Source organism: Protopterus annectens, chromosome 5.part0, assembly GCF_019279795.1.
Source record: "Protopterus annectens isolate FY-2018-M chromosome 5.part0, PAN1.0, whole genome shotgun sequence".
Classification (NCBI taxonomy): domain Eukaryota; kingdom Metazoa; phylum Chordata; order Ceratodontiformes; family Protopteridae; genus Protopterus; species Protopterus annectens.
This window is the reverse complement of record NC_056735.1, coordinates 1,352,974,198-1,352,990,931: the sequence shown is the minus strand read 5'-3', so window position 1 is coordinate 1,352,990,931 and position 16,734 is coordinate 1,352,974,198. Positions and strand designations below refer to the sequence as shown.

The following is a 16,734-nucleotide window of genomic DNA, read 5'->3' as shown; positions in this document are numbered from 1 at the left end:
ATAGTATCAGAAAAATCCTGTAAACCTGCAAGAGCAGGTGGGATTTCAGTAGCAGATTCAGCCATGCTGGATGAGGCCTCGGTAGGAGGCAAGCTTTCGGCCGAAGGAAGAACCGTGGACTCGGTTTCAGCCGAAACCGAGACACTCGCGGTTGACTTAACCGCGGTTTCGGCCAAAACCGTGGACCGCGAGTGTCGGTCCTTTTCCTTGCGCTTTTTAGTTAATTGTGAAGTCGGAGTTTCCGACGGCATATTGTAAGCAAAAGCGGAGCCGAAAAACTCCTCAGCAAATTCCGACCGACATCTAAGCGTCCGTCGGTTGAAAGAAGCACAGGCTAGACAAGCTGCTACGTCGTGGTCTGGGCCTAAACAAGGTAGGCAGTAAGAGTGGAAATCTTTATGAGGTATTTGTTTCCCACAAGTTAAACAGTTATTCACTTTTTCTGACATCGGCTGAGGCAAGAAAGAGTCCCCAACAGGGTACTTAGCTTTTTAGAAGTCTTCGATAGTAGTAATCTCTGGTTCTGACCGACCGGCACTTGCGAACAGCTTCTGCTTCGGGCGCCACGCGGCAAGAAAGACTGAGGAAAATGGCGTCGGCTGATGCCTTTATACCCGCTGAACTGCAGCTATGACGTCGGGTGAAGTGCGACATCAGCCGAGGCCAGACCCAGACTTTGGAATCCGGCCGACCGAAGGGCTGCCTGAGGCCAGGACAACCCATTTGTAAGGACTGCAGATGCATCCTTGAAGGACACTGGAGGTCTCTGCATCAGAATCTTCATAAGTAGATAAGGGCAAATCCAGATCTTCAGAAGAATCAGAAAAAACAGAATCCTGATCAGAAGATTCATAATCAACTTCAGTCCTAGGCCTCTTAGAAGGGGGGAGGGGGGGGGGGTTGCTACCCTTGATTAGAGTTATTAGATCTTCAGCCATTCATATCATTTGTTTTTTAGGCCTAGAGGCCTGAGCATGTGGCCTGGGCATCTTTTTTTTTTTTTTTTTTTTTTGAAGCATGGATAGAGATTTAGGCTTAAGTAAATAAAGCAGGCGTCGGTTTAATATGCAAGTCCGTAGGCCTAAATACACCCTCAGAAGCCGGTGCCTGCACAGTAGCTCCGGACCCATCCAAAGTAGAGACATCCGCGGGTTCCATAGTTGAAGCATCTCACGGCATACCGGACTCAGAATGGGTCTCAGTAGAGACATGCGAATCAGAAGTAGCGGGTATCAGGGGCTGCGAAAGCGCCTCACTGAGTAATTAAACCGAGATCCGAAATATTTAGAGGCAAAAATATACCAATGATGGATAGTGCGCTGATTAAATAAAGCACAAAACCGACAGCAAGGTACATCGTGGTCGGGGCCTATGCAAGGAATACAGTACAAATGAAAATCTTTATGAGGTATTTGCCTTCCACAAGTAATGCAATTATTAACCTTTACTGACATCAGTAAGAACGAAAAAGTTTCCCCAACGGGGTACTTAGCTTTAGTTAAAGACTTCGGTTCCGAAACTCGAAAACAAAAATTTCAGGAGTCGACTGACCGGCACTTGCGAACTGCTTCTGCTTCGGGCACCAAATAGCAAGAAATACTGATGTAATGGCATCAGCTGCATGTTGACGTTATGGAAGAAGGGTGAGAAAATCCAAGGAAAACCGTAGTCCGAAGCCAAAAAGAATTTACTGAACAACACTTAAAAACTGTTTCCTTCAACTAAAGCCCATGTTTTTCTTTCAGTAAACTACTGAAAGAAAAACATGGGCTTTAGTTGAAGGAAACAGTTTTTAAGTGTTGTTCAATAAATTCTTTTTGGCTTCGGACTACGGTTTTCCTTGGATTTTCTCAGTGTTCGTTTAGTTAATTGGTCTTCTGTCATGGAAGAAGGGACATCAACCGACGCAGGACCCAAGACTTTGTTAATCAGTCCAACTAAGGGCTACCTGCAAGCAGACAACCCAAATATAATGACTGCAACAGTGAAACATGAATAACATCTAGGACTGCAACAGTGAATACACTCGAACGTCTACATTTATGGTAAGTGTACACAACTGTACTATGTTATTCGTGTTTCACTGTTGCAGTCATCACACTTGGTTGATTCCCAAAGCTGAAGAATAGGTGGAGGCAGTCAAGAAGAGTTGGGGCTGGCTAGTATGCCTTGCAGGACTGCTGTTGCAAAACCGCCCTGGATTTGGAAAAGATAGGCAGGTGGTAATGCTTGGTGAAGGTGTGTACAAAACTCCAGGAAGCAGCTTCTAGAACATCCCTGGTAGGGACTCCCTTGAGGAATGCTGTAGAGGTGGCCCTAGTGGAATGTGTTCTGACCCCCTGAAGGGTTGATTTCCCATGGTGCTTGTAACATAAATGGATACAGTGTGCTATCCCATTTGGAAACTGTTTGTTTTGAAATGGCCTTGCCCTCTACTGGTGCAAACTGGACTAGTAACTGGTCATATTTCCTGAAGGGCTTAGTCCTATAAAGGCAGAATCTGAGCTCTGTGCATATCTAGAGTGTGCACTTGAAAAATGTATTTATTTGCCGGGAAAGTCCGACTTGGAACAAAGCCAATTTTCAGCAGAGGACCAAGGAGAAATGTTCCAGACGCATGTCTTTGAATTGTGGGAGGAAACTGGAGCATCCGGAGGAAACTGACACGAATGCAGGGAGGACATGCAGACTCCACACAGAAAGCACCCCAGCCAAGAATCGAATCTGAGAACCTGTTTCTGTGAGGCAACAACACTACCACTGCACCGTCCTACTTAGCTTTAGAAGACTTAAGGATGATTCAATTCGGAAACGAAACTCAGGAAGCGGTCAACCAGCACTCATGCAAACTGCTTCTGCTTTGGGCTCCTCAGCAAGAAAGACTTATGTAATAGTGTCGGTTGCCTGTTTTTATACCCCTGACTACCTGACGTCAGTCCTGAAGCGACAGCAACCGGATGCAGAAATACTAAGCCTCTGGTATTCTTGTCGACTGAGGTCTACCTACAGGCAGACAACCCAACTGTGATGGCTGCAACAGTGAAACACGAAGATCAAGGATAGCATTTTGCATTTATCTACAACTCACTAGGAAGACCTAAACAAGACTTCCAAATAATCAGCTCCATGAAGCCAGCCTTATAAGCAAGAGAAGAGTTCACACACACAGTAGCTAAAATATAGAAATTAAAAAAAAAAAAGATTTCAACCACCTCAAAAGAGGTAGCCACCAGATGGCCTGAACTCCAGATTATGCATTCAGCTTTCTGTTGGGACACCTTTTACCAATGAGCAAATAAAAATGTAAGCAACACCTGACCTTTAACCAATTAACTTACTGCTTTAGATCCTCAATAGTAAAGCTGGTTAGGTCTGGAAGATCCTGGTCTTCATTTTGGTCGTCTTCTTCCTCATCCTCTACAGGCTGAACCTGAGATGCATCACTGCTTTCTTAAAAAGAACAAAACAAACACTTTAGGACCAATCTTTATTATATGAATTAAATGTCATGCACAACTCTCAAATGCCCCTAATTTTCTGGGATGTATCCAATTTTACTCCAGAATTTTGCTCTGTCCTTACTAAAATTTCAAACTAATTTTAAAACACTAAATACTAGTAATTGCAGTTACAGATGGTTAAAAATCCATGTTGTGTGAATCACACAGTTTCGAAGGTTTGCATGAATAGCACTCAAACTCTCTCTGAATCAGGGGGTCTTGGTCCCTAAATTTTAAGGGGAAAGGCTGAAATATATGCAAGCATATCTAAAATCATACCTTAGCATTATAACCCTCCATCCCAAAAGTAGAAAGCACCATTCATAAATTAACTGCTTACTTGCTGAAGCTGACTCTGCTGATGACAACTGCAAGATGCCTTTGGAAACTAGCTTTGCAAACAGCGCGTTAACATCTAATTGACCAAGATGATTTTCATGACCTGAAAAAATAGTTTGAAGAGTTATTTAGAAACCATCTGCTTACATATTAACATAAAACATTTAATGGTCTTCAAAATGAACACATGAACGGACAGTTAAGAAAGTGACGGTCACACTACTTAAAGGTGTTATGGGGAGGCAAGGATTTGTCCCCATCCAAAGAGTACTACCACAGAGTTCATATAAATTAAATACTTGATATAAAGACAGATAAGTAGTGTGGACCACCCTCCTTAAAAGTACGTAGCAAGGCCTGCAGGACTCTTGTCAGTTCAGCACCTAAAATTTTCCCAGGCCACCAAACTCCCATTTATCCACAACCCTGTGCTGTGCAAGAAAGGACACTCTCCAAATCACGTTTGCTACGGGTCAGTCCAGTCTCGCACATCTATCCCTTTTTTTCCAGGGGGTCTCTGTATAGTTTTTTTTTTTTTTTTTTTTAAGAGATTTTATTGATGGTATGTCATACACATGTCTTTTGGATTTGTTAACTTTAAGTTCCTTTATCCTCCTAGTTGCTTCAGACCTTTTATAATTTTTGTTAAGGTCAGTAATTTTCACATTTAACTTTCTAAATGATGCCTCCCATCACTTTGCTGCTTTGATACAGCTCTCCATAGCATTTCACCTTCTGCATAACTGTCGACTGGTGGCTTTAGTTCTGCTTATGTTTAGGCAGTATTGCAATTTTATTTTCTGCATGGATTTTTTTTAAATCTAGTCTGGGAAGCTCTTTGCTCATTGTTATAAAGCATCTTCCTCTTCAATGCTTCTGGCATAACAAAATGCTTTGTAATGAAATTTTACCCCTTTAAACCTCATTTTGTCAATACAATGAAATCATGTTTTAATGGAATGCTCGTCTCTCCTCCTAAAATGCTCCAATCCTTACGTAGTGCTTCTGCATCCCATCTTTTACTCTACTGTGGTAATAAAATATAATGGGGGAATCGTGCTAAGGGCAGCCTGTTGCTGTTTTACTTGATATTTTTATTCAACTTTTCTACTTTTTACATGGGCCATTTTGCCACTTTTCTATAAGCTAAGAACTGGACCCTAAAGAGCTGGCCACAAGCCTGGTTTCAGTGCCCACTATGGTCCCGGGGGTTGAACTGATGGTGGCCCCTGCTAGGACCATATTCACCTGTCTAATCCAGGATTTTTTTTTTTTTTTTTACCTCTTAGTCCCTGAAGTCTGTTGAATATCAATCAAAACAAGACATGTTATCATTAAGACAGTCATCTGCTGTGGTTTCAGGTTATCCTTAAACCTAGATCCCCACAGATATGCTTGACACTGCAGGGGATGCTGGAATGTGCAATTGATTGCCCACAAAGTAACTCCACATTAAGTGTCCCCAGCAAGCAACTCTGCCCACCAAATTTGAGGTGCCCACCGATCTCCACTGAATGAACCTAACCATCCCATGCTATCAAAAAGGGTCCAGCCCCCTCCGTGCACACACACAGATGTGCAGGCTGTACACCTTTCCTCTCTCTCCCTGCTAAGCTCCTCCAGTGTAGAGGCCACTAATCAAACCCCAGATTCCTGGGTCACAGTCAGGGCTTCGTCCTTTTGCACCATGAAGCCAGACTGAAGTCAGGATTATCTGAAGCCTAGCCCTTTTGGCTAGGGCCTTGTTTCATTTCCCCCCTTCACTAAGACCTAGTTCTGGATTCTGATGCAGAGTCTTAGAGCAGATCTTTTTGCTTACTGCATATGTTGAGAATCTATGCAGATGCCCTCGACGCTTCAACTTCCTTTGGAGGTTGAATGCTTTCTTGGTCCCATCAGGCTAGTCTATCTTACTCGAAGCTGCCCAAAGGTTTTATCCAGGCCAATTAGGCATCAACGAAATCTACATAAAGACAGATGCCTCTGTTCTCATCCTCAGGGCAGACCCACTAGCATCAAGTATGTGCAGTACATGTAGGACTCCTAAAAGGGTTTTCTTCTCCAAGTCAGGTACATTAAAGGCTAAGAAGATTTTTTTTTTTTTTGTTAGCACTACTTTCCCATGGCTCATTTCCTATAGCATTGGCTACTACTTTGTCGAGGAACTCCTGCTAGGACTGCAGAAGAGATAAAACTGCTTCACAAACCATCTTGCCCTTTACCTCAGACATCTGAAAAATTCCTGAGAAGGTGGCCCAAACAGGAAGGCCTTGTCCAAGTGCATGAGTGTCAGTGGCAAGTTAATAAAGATGGCCAAATAGTGTCTTCTTTAATAAAACATCAAAGCATAAAAGTGCTTTTAGCACCTCTGCAAAAAAATATCCAGGGAACAGTAACACTCAAGCACATTCACAGTTAAAAAGATTTAAATGAACTGATCAATTACAACTTTCCCTCAAAACAGCTTCAATAAAATCAAAAATCCAACCTTTTATAAATGCTTTCAACTTAATTCGTTACTTAAACTTTTGAAGTGTCAACTTTCAAAATACAAACAGTACATCAATATTCAACACCAGCTATCACATTCATTTTAATCTGATGCAAAACAGCTGCTTTCAATCCGAAACAGATGTGCTTAATACAAAAAACAGCAGCCTCACTACTTACAAGCTTTTTGTTCTTCATAACCCGGCTGTGCTTCTGCAGCCTCACTTTAAAATGACTTTTTGTCTGTCCATTAAAATGCATTGCACAGAAGCATGTCAGGGAAAAAGTTATGTACTCACCATAATGTTCCATGTGATCTGCTCATCTTGCCTTCATTCTTACTGATGGGTTCGGAGCCACCTGGCCAAATGCAAAAGCTAGAGGTCTTCAACCAGCTCATGGCCTACTCCCTATCCCACGATGCACTGGTGCTTCTCTCAGATCTTGTTGGCGGCCAATAAAGGTATAAGCCAACTCCTAATATACCAATAGCATAGAAAAAAACACTAGGTAAAGGTCAAATGCAATCATAACATGCCTCAATTCTCAGTCCTTAAGAAGCCTGGTGGGGGTTGGAGGGTGGGAGGTAAGAATGAAGGCAAGATGAACTCCTCACATGGAACATAACAGGGAGTACATAACTTCTTTATGCAAAGTTGTCCTATCTCGTCTTCATTCTTACTGATGGGTTAGCGTTCCAAGCACCATCTTTCTCGGGTGGCTCATGAGAGTATATTCTTCAGGACAGTAGGAAGCCCTGTCCCTGGAAGCCCTAGCTACTTTGTAATGAGTGATAAAGGTATGAGGCCTTGACTAAGTGGCTGCAGCACAAATCGTATCCATCGATAATTTGGGAGTAAAGGCTGAAGAAGCGGAGACATCTCTAGTTGAGTGGGCCTTTATTTCGTCTTGTATTGGTGTATTCAATGAACTATAAAGGAAATACAATCCGATAACCATTTTGATAGTGTTTTTCACAACAGGAGCACCTTTCTTGGAATTTGAGGAGGAAGCAAATAACTGTTCCGTTTTCCTTAATTCCTTGGTCCTGTCTAGACAGGATCAAAGCTATCTGTGAACATCAAGTTTGTGTAGCATATACTTTATCTTATTTCCATATTTAGGGAAGAAAAAGTACAGTTTTGTACCTACCATAAATGTAGATGTCCGATAGGTATGCATCTGCAGTCATAACATATGGGTTGTCCTGCCTCAGGCAGCCCTTCGGTCGGCCGGATTCCAAAGTCTGGGTCTGGCCTCGGCTGATGTTGCACTTCACCCGACGTCATAGCCCCTGGGGTATAAAGGCATCAGCCAATGCCATTTTCCTCAGTGTTTCTTGCCCCAGATGCCAGGTGCCCTCTAGGAAGGCTAAATTTGGATAAATGTAGAAAATTCCAAACAGCAGAAAGCAAAAAATATATATATATACATATATACATACAAACAACTACACCATAATAGATTCCCCCAGCTAGCTAAAAGAGGGGTAAGTACCCTAGGAATACCACAGAGGGGTAGGAGGGTGGGTAATCCTGACTGCAGATGCATACCTATCGGACATCTACATTTATGGTAGGTACAAAACTGTACTATGTCCTTCAAGGATGCATCTGCAGTCATAACATATGGGTAGAGTACCATAGCCAAATTGGGGGAGTAGGCACTAAGATAACGATGGTGTAGTTAATATCCCTTGTAAAACAGCAGTTGCAAAACCTGCTCGGGATCTGGAGTATAAAGGAAGATTATAATGCTTGGCAAATGTATGCACGGAGCTCCAAGTAGCAGCTTCTAAAATGTCTTTGGTAGCCACTCCTCGTAGGAAAGCTGTAGTGGTGGCTGTAGCTCTTGTGGAGTGAGGCCTGATATTTTCAGGAGTTGTCTTTCCATGAAATGAGTAGCAGAATTGAATGCAATTTCCTATCCATTTTGAGATTGTCTGTTTTGAAATTGCTTTTCCTTGCACTCCTGTTGCATATGCTACCAAAAGCTGGTCAGTTTTTCTGCTGGCCTTAGTTCTGTCCAGATAGTACCGCAGTTGTCTGTGTACATCCAAGGTGTGTAGTAGTTTTTCCCCCCTGTTCTGTGGGTTGGGGAAGAATGTAGGTAAATGAATAGCTTGGTTCAAGGATACCCTGGATACCACCTTAGGCATAAAAGTAGGATTGGTTCTCAGAGACACTCTATCCTGGTGGAAGATAAGGAAAGGCTGCACTGCCATTAATGCCTGTAACTCAGATACCCTTCTTGCTGAAGTGATTGCTAGCAGGAAGGCAGTTTTCCAAGATAACTGTAAGTCTGCTGTTGCTGCTGGTTCAAAAGGTGGGAGTGTTAATTTCTCTAGCACAAAATTGAGATCCCATGCAGGCAGAGGTGGTTTCCTTGGAGGTTTTACATTTTTGATCCCTCTCAAAAATTGTCTGAGGAGAGGATGAGAGAAGACAGGAGGATCCATGTTGTACTCTGCTGAAATTGCTGATGCATGAATCTTAATGGAAGAATAGGACAGGCCACTGTGGAACAGTTCTGCTAAGTATTCCAGGATGTGTGCTAGGTTTGCCAGTGTGACATTTTCTCCCTTTTCTGCACTCCAAATGAGGAATCTTTTCCATTTGGCTGAATATGTTTTCCTTGTGGAGGGTCTGCGAGCCTCCAGGATAATGTCCTTAACCCTCTGAGATAAATCAGGTTGGTTCTGTTTTATGCAATTTTCCAAGCAGTTAGCTGCAGCGTTTTTAAGTTTGGATGCTGGGTCTTGTAGTTGTTCTGTGTTAGAATTAAAGGACATAGAGGTAGAGGCCATGAGTGCGTCAGAGACATGCTTCTCAGTAGCGGGTACCAATGTTGCCTTGGCCAGTCTGGAGCTATCAGAATTACCTTTGGCTGTTCCTGTCTGATCATCAGTAGAACTTTGTACATCAAAGGGAGAGGTGGAAAGGCATATACTGTCAGGGCCTTCCAGCTGAAAGAAAGGGAGTCCACCCTCCAGGCAAGTGGGTGGTATACTCTTGAGCAGAATTTTTTCAGTTGGTGGTTGAGTGGGGAGGCGAACAGGTCTATCTCTGGCATTCCCCATTTCTTTGTTATGGTTTTGAAGATATCTGGATGCAGCATCCATTCGTGAGCATCCGTGGTAGTTCTGCTTAAGCTGTCTGCTAGTGAATTCTCTTTCCCCGGTACAAATCTGGCCTGCAGTTGGATGTTGAGATTCAGGCCCAAGTTCCACAAGTCCAATGCCATCCGGCATAGAGGGTATGAATGTGTGCCTCCCTGTTTGTTGATGTACCACATGACTGTGGTATTGTCCGTCCTTATCAGCAGGTGTCCTTGCTGGAGGAATGGTCTGAATGCCTCGACTGCATGCTTTACTGCCAGCATCTCCTTTAGATTTATGTGTAGATTCAGCTGGTCTTGGGACCATAGGCCTTGGATGCACTTGTCTTCCATGTGTGCCCCCCAGCCTAGGTCTGAGGCGTCCGTGGTGATGGTCTGCCTTGGATGTGGTTGGTGGAAAGGCAATCCTCTGTTTATCTGACAGGCCTGAGCCCACCACAGGAATTCTTTTTTTAGGCATGGAATGATTGGCATCAGGGCTTCTAGACTGTGTTTGTGTTGAGACCATACATTCCTTAGGTACCACTGTAACTTACTCATATGCAGCCTGGCATGTGGGATAAAGATTATGCAGGATGCTATGTAACCCAGGGCCTGCAGGACTTTCCTTGCAGTAAGCTGAGTTTGTCTTGTTAATGCCATGAAATAGACTGGTAGTTGCTTTTGTTTTTCCTCTGTGAGAAAAGCCATCTGAGTTATTGTGTCCAGTTCTGCACCCAAAAATGTTATCCTTTGGGATGGCACTAGTCTTGACTTTTGTATGTTGACTGTGTATCCCAAGGCTTGCAGCAGTTGTATGACATTGGCCAAATCCTTTATTAATTTTGTCTTGTTGTCCACTTGTATTAGGCAGTCGTCCAGGTATGGGTAGATTTGAATTCCCTGAAGTCTGCAATGAGCAATTACTGATGCCAGGCATTTTGTGAATACTCTGTGCGCAGTAGATAAGCCAAAGGGCAATGCTGAGAATTGATAATGCTCTGATCCTGCAAGAAATCTGAGGTGACTTCTGCAATCTGGTCGTATAGGGACGTGCAGGTATGCCTCCTTGAGATCTAGAGTCACCAGCCAAGACTCCTTGCCCAACATGGGAAGAAGTTGCTGTAGGGTCAGCATTTTGAATTTTGGAACAATGAGATATGTGTTCAGTGCGGACAAGTCGAGAATAGGCCTCCAATGATTTTCTTTTCTTGGTACAAGGAATAGTCTGGAGTAAAATCCTTGGCCTTGTTCCATAGATGGTACCTTTTCTATTGCTCTCATCCTTAGTAAGCTGATGATTTGTTTTAGAGCCTCTGATTTCTGGCTTGGTGGAAGGTTTGGCATTCCTCTTTTTTGGTAGAGTGTGGAAGTGAAACCTGTAGCCCTTGTCTATTGTTTGTAAAGTCCATTTGTCTCCTGTAATGCAATGCCAGTTTTTTGAAAATAAAGCTAGCTTTCCGCCCAAGGGTGCTTCCAGTTGTTCCCTGGTAGGTGGAATCAGAGCCAAGTCATTGTGTCTGTCCTGTGGAAGTGGTTGCAGTAGCAGCTGTGGCGGCACTTCTCTGGTTGGCAGGTTGCCACTGACGACCCCTGTAGGCACCCCTTGATTGACCTCTGCCTCTTGGGCATCTATTTCTACCACTCTGTGCTCTAGAGGTGTCTGGAAAGGACCAATTCTTTGAAGGCCAATTTCTGCTGAACCTCGGAGGTTGGACCTGCAGAAAATCCTTGACAGTTTGGACAGATTTAGCTTTTTCTTCCACTTTCTTTAGAACCTCCTGTGCAGGGGAGCCAAATAAACTTTGTTTCTCCATAGGGGCATCTAGGAGTTTAGACTTAACATGGTCTGGCAAGGATTGTTCTTTTAGCCAGGCATGCCTTCGAATCACTGCTCCAGTCATAGCTGATCTAAATGAAGCCTCCAGTGCATCATAGCCACATTTCAAGAAATGATTACTGACCTGCTGAGAGTTGTGTACCAAATCCTGAAGGGACTTACAGTCTAAAGGTTCAGGAGAGGCCAGCTTTTTATTCAGCTGATCTAACAAAAATTCCTGGTACTGTATCATGTGAAATTGACAGTTTAAAGCCCTGGCAGAAAGAGTAGCAGATGTATAAACCTTTTTACCCCATCTCTCTAATGCTCTAGATTCTCTTTCAGAGGGTAGGGGGTTTTTGGCAGAGGCAGCTGCAACACCTTTAGGGCCCTGAGAAATGGTTTCTGGGTCTGCAGCATGGGCCTTATACAAGTGGAAGTGAGAATCCGGGACCCTGTAGTATCTGTCAGGTTTGGCAGGGGCCGGGGGAAGAGAATCAGGGGCAGTACTGGCATCATTGTATGCATCATCAACAACTGATAGTACAGGTGGTATGGCTAAAGGCCTATGCTGTGGTAAGTGTAAAAAAGTCCTTAGCCTTTTCCTGGAATCAGAAAAATCCTGACCCTGCCATTGGAAGTGTTCCCTCAGAGTGTAGGGTTTCCCCAAATGAAAATTCTTCTGGAGGAGAGGCAGAAGGAATGGAGTCTTCTGCATCAGAATCCTCATAAGGTGAGTATGGGCCTTCCTGATGGTCAGATAAATCTGAACCATCCGAGGAATAGTCAGAGGAGAGAGGTTCAGGGGGTTCAGTCCTAGGCCTCTTCAGGAGGGGGTTGTGAGGCCCTATCTGGGTGAGGTTGGGATCCCCTGATCAGAAGGTCCTCAGCAAGGCTGAGAATCTGAGAACTTGAGGTAGGCCTGTGAGAGGGAGCTTTTGTGGGTAAGGCCTTGGAAAGTTTGGCTGCTTTAGCCCTGGAAAAGGCCTTGATAGACATAGAAGCAGGGGGTCTAGCTGCCCCACGTGCAGGAGTAGAGATTTCCAACGGAATATTGTCGGACAAATCTTGTGTGCCTGCTTCTTCAGTAGGAATTTCTGTAGCCGACTCAGCCATGGCCTGTGTGGCCTCGGTTGTCGGAGGCATGCTTTCGGCCGAAGGGAGAACCGAGGTCTTGGTTTCAGCCGAAACAGAGACACTCGCGGTAGGCCTAACCGTGGTTTCAGCCGAAACTGCGGGCCGCGAGTGTCGGTCCTTTTCCTTGCGTTTTTTAGCTAAATGAGTAGTCGGAGTCTCCGACGGCATTTTATATGCAAAAGCGGAGCCAAAAAACTCTTCTGCAAACTCCGACCGACGTCTAAGTGTCCGTCGGTTGAAGGAAGCACAGGCTAAACAAGCTGATACGTCGTGGTCTGGGCCTAAGCAAGGAAGGCAGCAAGAGTGGAAATCCTTATGAGGTATTTGTTTCCCACAAGTTAAACAATTATTTACTTTGTCTGACATCGGCTGAGGCAAGAAAGAGTCCCCAACGGGGTACTTAGCTTTTTTAGAAGTCTTCGGTAGTTGAAATCTCTGGATCTGACCGACCGGCACTTGCGAACAGCTTCTGCTTCGGGCACCGCGCGGCAAGAAAGACTGAGGAAAACGGCGTCGGCTGATGCCTTTATACCCCAGGAGCTATGACGTCGGGTGAAGTGCGACATCAGCCGAGGCCAGACCCAGACTTTGGCATCCGGCCGACCGAAGGGCTGCCTGAGGCAGGACAACCCATATGTTATGACTGCAGATGCATCCTTGAAGGACATCAGGCAACTTTATAGACTGACTGAGATTGGATTCTGACCATACTTTTGGTAAAAATAAGGGATTTGTTCGAAGAGAAACCATCATTATGAATTATCATATGGGGGTTTAATGGAAAAGGCCTGTTAACTCTGAAACCCTCAGAGCAGAAGTAAAGGCTACTAGAAATATGGTTTTCCATGTCAGATACTTCAGGTCACATGAAGAGACTGGTTCAAAGGGTGGTAGGATGATTCGTGAAAGAACAAAATTTAGATTCCACAGAGTAATAGGAGATATAATGGGTGGTCTTAAATGTATAGTGCGCCTTTGAGAAATACCTTGGAGAGTCTATGTGACATATTACACCCTTAGATGAAAGTTTGAGATTGCAGCCAAATTAAGCAACTGCCCCCTCAGTGAAAAGCTTAGTCAAAAATTCCAAAATAGAAGACATTGGAGCTAAATAAGGATTGATATGATTTTATAATGCCCATATTGAAAATCTTTTCCATTTGCTGAGATATAAAACTTTCTAGTGGATAACTTGTGACAATAAGTCAAAATATGCTGAGCTGCAGCTGAAAGACTCTGAAACCTGGCTATATCTGGAAATGGAGCAGCCAAGCTGTCAATTTTAAGGACTGAAGAGAAGGATGAAGAGCACCCGATGAATGAATCAGAAGGTCTGGAACTGGGTCCAGGAACCAAAGATCTTCCAATAAACGAGGCCAAAGGAAGGGGAACCAAATCTGACGAGGCCAGTAGGGGGCTATTAGAATGATGGCCCTTCCCAAAGCACTGGCTTTTTGTAAAACTTTGGGTACAAGTGGTAATGGCGGAAAGGCATAAAGGCCAATCGTATACAAGCTCATCTCCTGGGACATCACCCGGAGGGAGGATTAGGGCAAAACAGCTGCTGCATTTTGTGTTTGTGGGAGTGGCAAAGGGATCGCAGCAAGGATGGCCCCATTTGTGGAATATCCTTTCCGCTACTTCTTTCTTCAGGGACCACTCGTGAGGGAATAGAATTGCCTGCTTAGTTTGTCTATCACGTTGGACCTCCCCGGGATGTGCACTGCTACCAGAAAGAGGTGGGTGGAGGTTGCCCATTGCCATACTCTCAGGGCCTCTCGACATAGGGGGTAAGATCTGGTCCCTCCTTATGTACCATACTGACAAGTCTGTCTGGATTGCAATAGTCCGCAGAGGAAGTGAGTCTTGAAAGGACTGCAATGCTCATCTCTAGGACGTTGATATGCAGATTGGCCTCGTGTTGTTTTCATGTGCCTTGGGATGTTCTTCCCTGATAATGCCCCCCCCCCCCCCTATCAGGGAAGTGTCTGTGGTCACTAAGGCGATTGGGGTAGGGAAAACAAAGGGACGGCCTATCGTTACCCAATGCGATGTTAGCCACTACTGAAGGTCCTTCTTGCAGAAGTTCGTGATCATAACATGATGAGACACTGGGAGATCTTGAAAGGACCACTGCGTGAAAAGGAGCCATTGTAGTATGCACATGTGTACCTGACCCAGTGGAATTGCAATGATTGCTGCTGCTATTGTACCCAATAATTTGAGAACAGTGGATGCCGGGGCTTTTTCTTTTGAGAGAAGGGTTAGAACCTGTTGTCGAAGAGCACAAACCCTTTCTGGCAGAAGTTTTAAGGTCATTGTGGTGGTGTCCAAGTCTGCTCCTATAAAAACGGTATGTTGCGATGGCAATAAGGCAGACTTTCCTAAATTTATGGTAATCCCCAACTGACAGCACAGATTCATAGTGGTGTCACTTGCTTGAATGAGTTGATGCCTGGTGGTGGTGGTGGTTAGGAGCCAGTCTGTTTGGAAACACCTGGAATCCTAAATGCCTCAGGTGAGCAGTGACTACTGCCATGCATTTAGTGAACACTCTGAGGGCTGTAGTGAGACCAAAGGGTATAGCTCGAAACTGGTAGTGGCTGGCTTCCAGATGATCTCTGGAAGGTCTGGCCATTTTTATGTGGTAGTACACATCCTGGAGATCTATCGAGCACATCCAATTGTCTTTTCCTAGAAAAGGAAGCATCGGATTGCGGCGTGACCATCTGGAACGTTGTCCGACAGATTTGTCCAGTCTGTTGAGATCCAAAATGGGTCTCTAGTCCCCCATTTTCTGTGGAACTAAAAGGAACCTTGAATAAGTTCCGGATCCTATCTGGTCTACAGGGACCAGCTGGATGACTATTTCTAGCAACCTTTGAACCTCTATGGTCACTTGTTCCCTGTGACTAGGTGGAACGTCTGGGATTTTCCTTACAGGGGGAGGTGAGGCAGAAAAGAGAACAGAGTAACCTCTGGATATGATACTTTGTACCAGCTGCCTTTTGTTATTTTTAGCCAGGCATCTGGGTACAAACATAAGCTTCCCCTGACTGTCTGATGTTTGATGTACAAGCGGGCCTCATCTCAGGAGCGCTGGTAGGGCTTCCCAAAGAACTGCTCTGTCACCTTGATTCTGCAGTCCCCCTCTTGCCACGTGGACGGTGTCTTCCATTACTGCCCCCCTCCTCTGTCCCTGGAGGGGGGGTTCACCACGTGTCCTGAAGTCTCCACGAATTTTACGGAACATCTTTCTTCCCTTATGACCTTTGGGGTAAGGTCTGGTAGGTGTGGAAAAACAGACTCTGATGGCAGACTGTCTTTCCCTCTTGTTCACACCTGGTAAGAGTTTCTTTTACCTTGGGTCCAAAAAGGGACCAAGTATGTGGTTTTGCCCAAGTTGCCGCTGCACAAATGGTATCTAAGGGCAAACGAGCAGTATGGGCTGAAAAGGTAGCAATCGCCCTTGTAGAATGAGCTCTGGGTTTGAAAGGGAGTTGTTGTTTCGATTCAGCATATACAAAATTTATGCAGTCTGAGAGCCATTTGGATAAGGTAACCTTCGTTACTGCCTGTCCTTTCCTTTGGTCAGCATATGAGACATAACTGGTCTGACTTTCTGTATTCCTTTGTCCTATGTAAGTAAAATCTCAGTTGCCTGTGGACGTCCAATTTGTGCAGTGTGTATTCTAACTTATTGGAGTGGTTTTTGAAGAAGGTAGGTAGTTCGATAGATTGATTGATGTTTTGAATCGAACAAATCTTCAGAAGGAAGGACGGATTGGTGTGCAAGGTTACTCTATCTGGGTGAAAAATCATGTACAGGGGTCGGACAGATAGAGCCTGCAACTCTGAAACTCTCCTGGCGGAAGTGATGGCAACCAGAAAGAGTGTTTTCCACTAAAGAAATTTTAATGGAGTTGTGGCTGCTGGTTCGAATGGGGGCAACATGAGTTGTGACAGCATGAGATTAAGATTCCAAGGGGCTACTGGATTACGAAAGGGGGGACGGAGGTGAAAGGTACCTTTCATAAAAGCTTTACAAAACCTGTGGGACAAGAGAGAACTATCTTCGCGGCCAACATGAAAATTGGATATAGCCGCCAGTTGAACCCTTATCGTGGACATTGATGCACTTTCTTGAAAAAGTGTGGTAAGGAAATCTAGTATCTTGTGTACTGGAGCCCCGAATGGATCTATACCTTGTTTGGAGGCCCAGTGCGCAAAACGATTCCATTTGCTGTTGTACAACTTCCTTGTAGATGGTTTGTGAGAAGATAGAATAATTTGTTGTACTGCAGGGGATAGTAACTCAGACCTGGCTAAGATGGGAAGCGGAGCAGCCAAGCT

At 44.5% G+C, this 16,734-nt stretch overlaps 1 protein-coding gene across 1 annotated transcript in view; it reads right to left on the bottom strand.

The window, feature by feature from the left end:
• The window catches only part of PCF11 (PCF11 cleavage and polyadenylation factor subunit), a 587,359-nt gene that overhangs the window by 267,235 nt on the left and 303,390 nt on the right, over positions 1-16,734 (bottom strand). Inside the window, exons 11-12 of the mRNA XM_044072002.1 lie at positions 3,841-3,942; positions 3,339-3,450 (exon numbers count right to left, since the gene is read on the bottom strand). Of these exons, the coding sequence (XP_043927937.1) occupies positions 3,339-3,450; positions 3,841-3,942 (214 nt within the window). The remainder of the gene's footprint in view (positions 1-3,338; positions 3,451-3,840; positions 3,943-16,734) is intronic.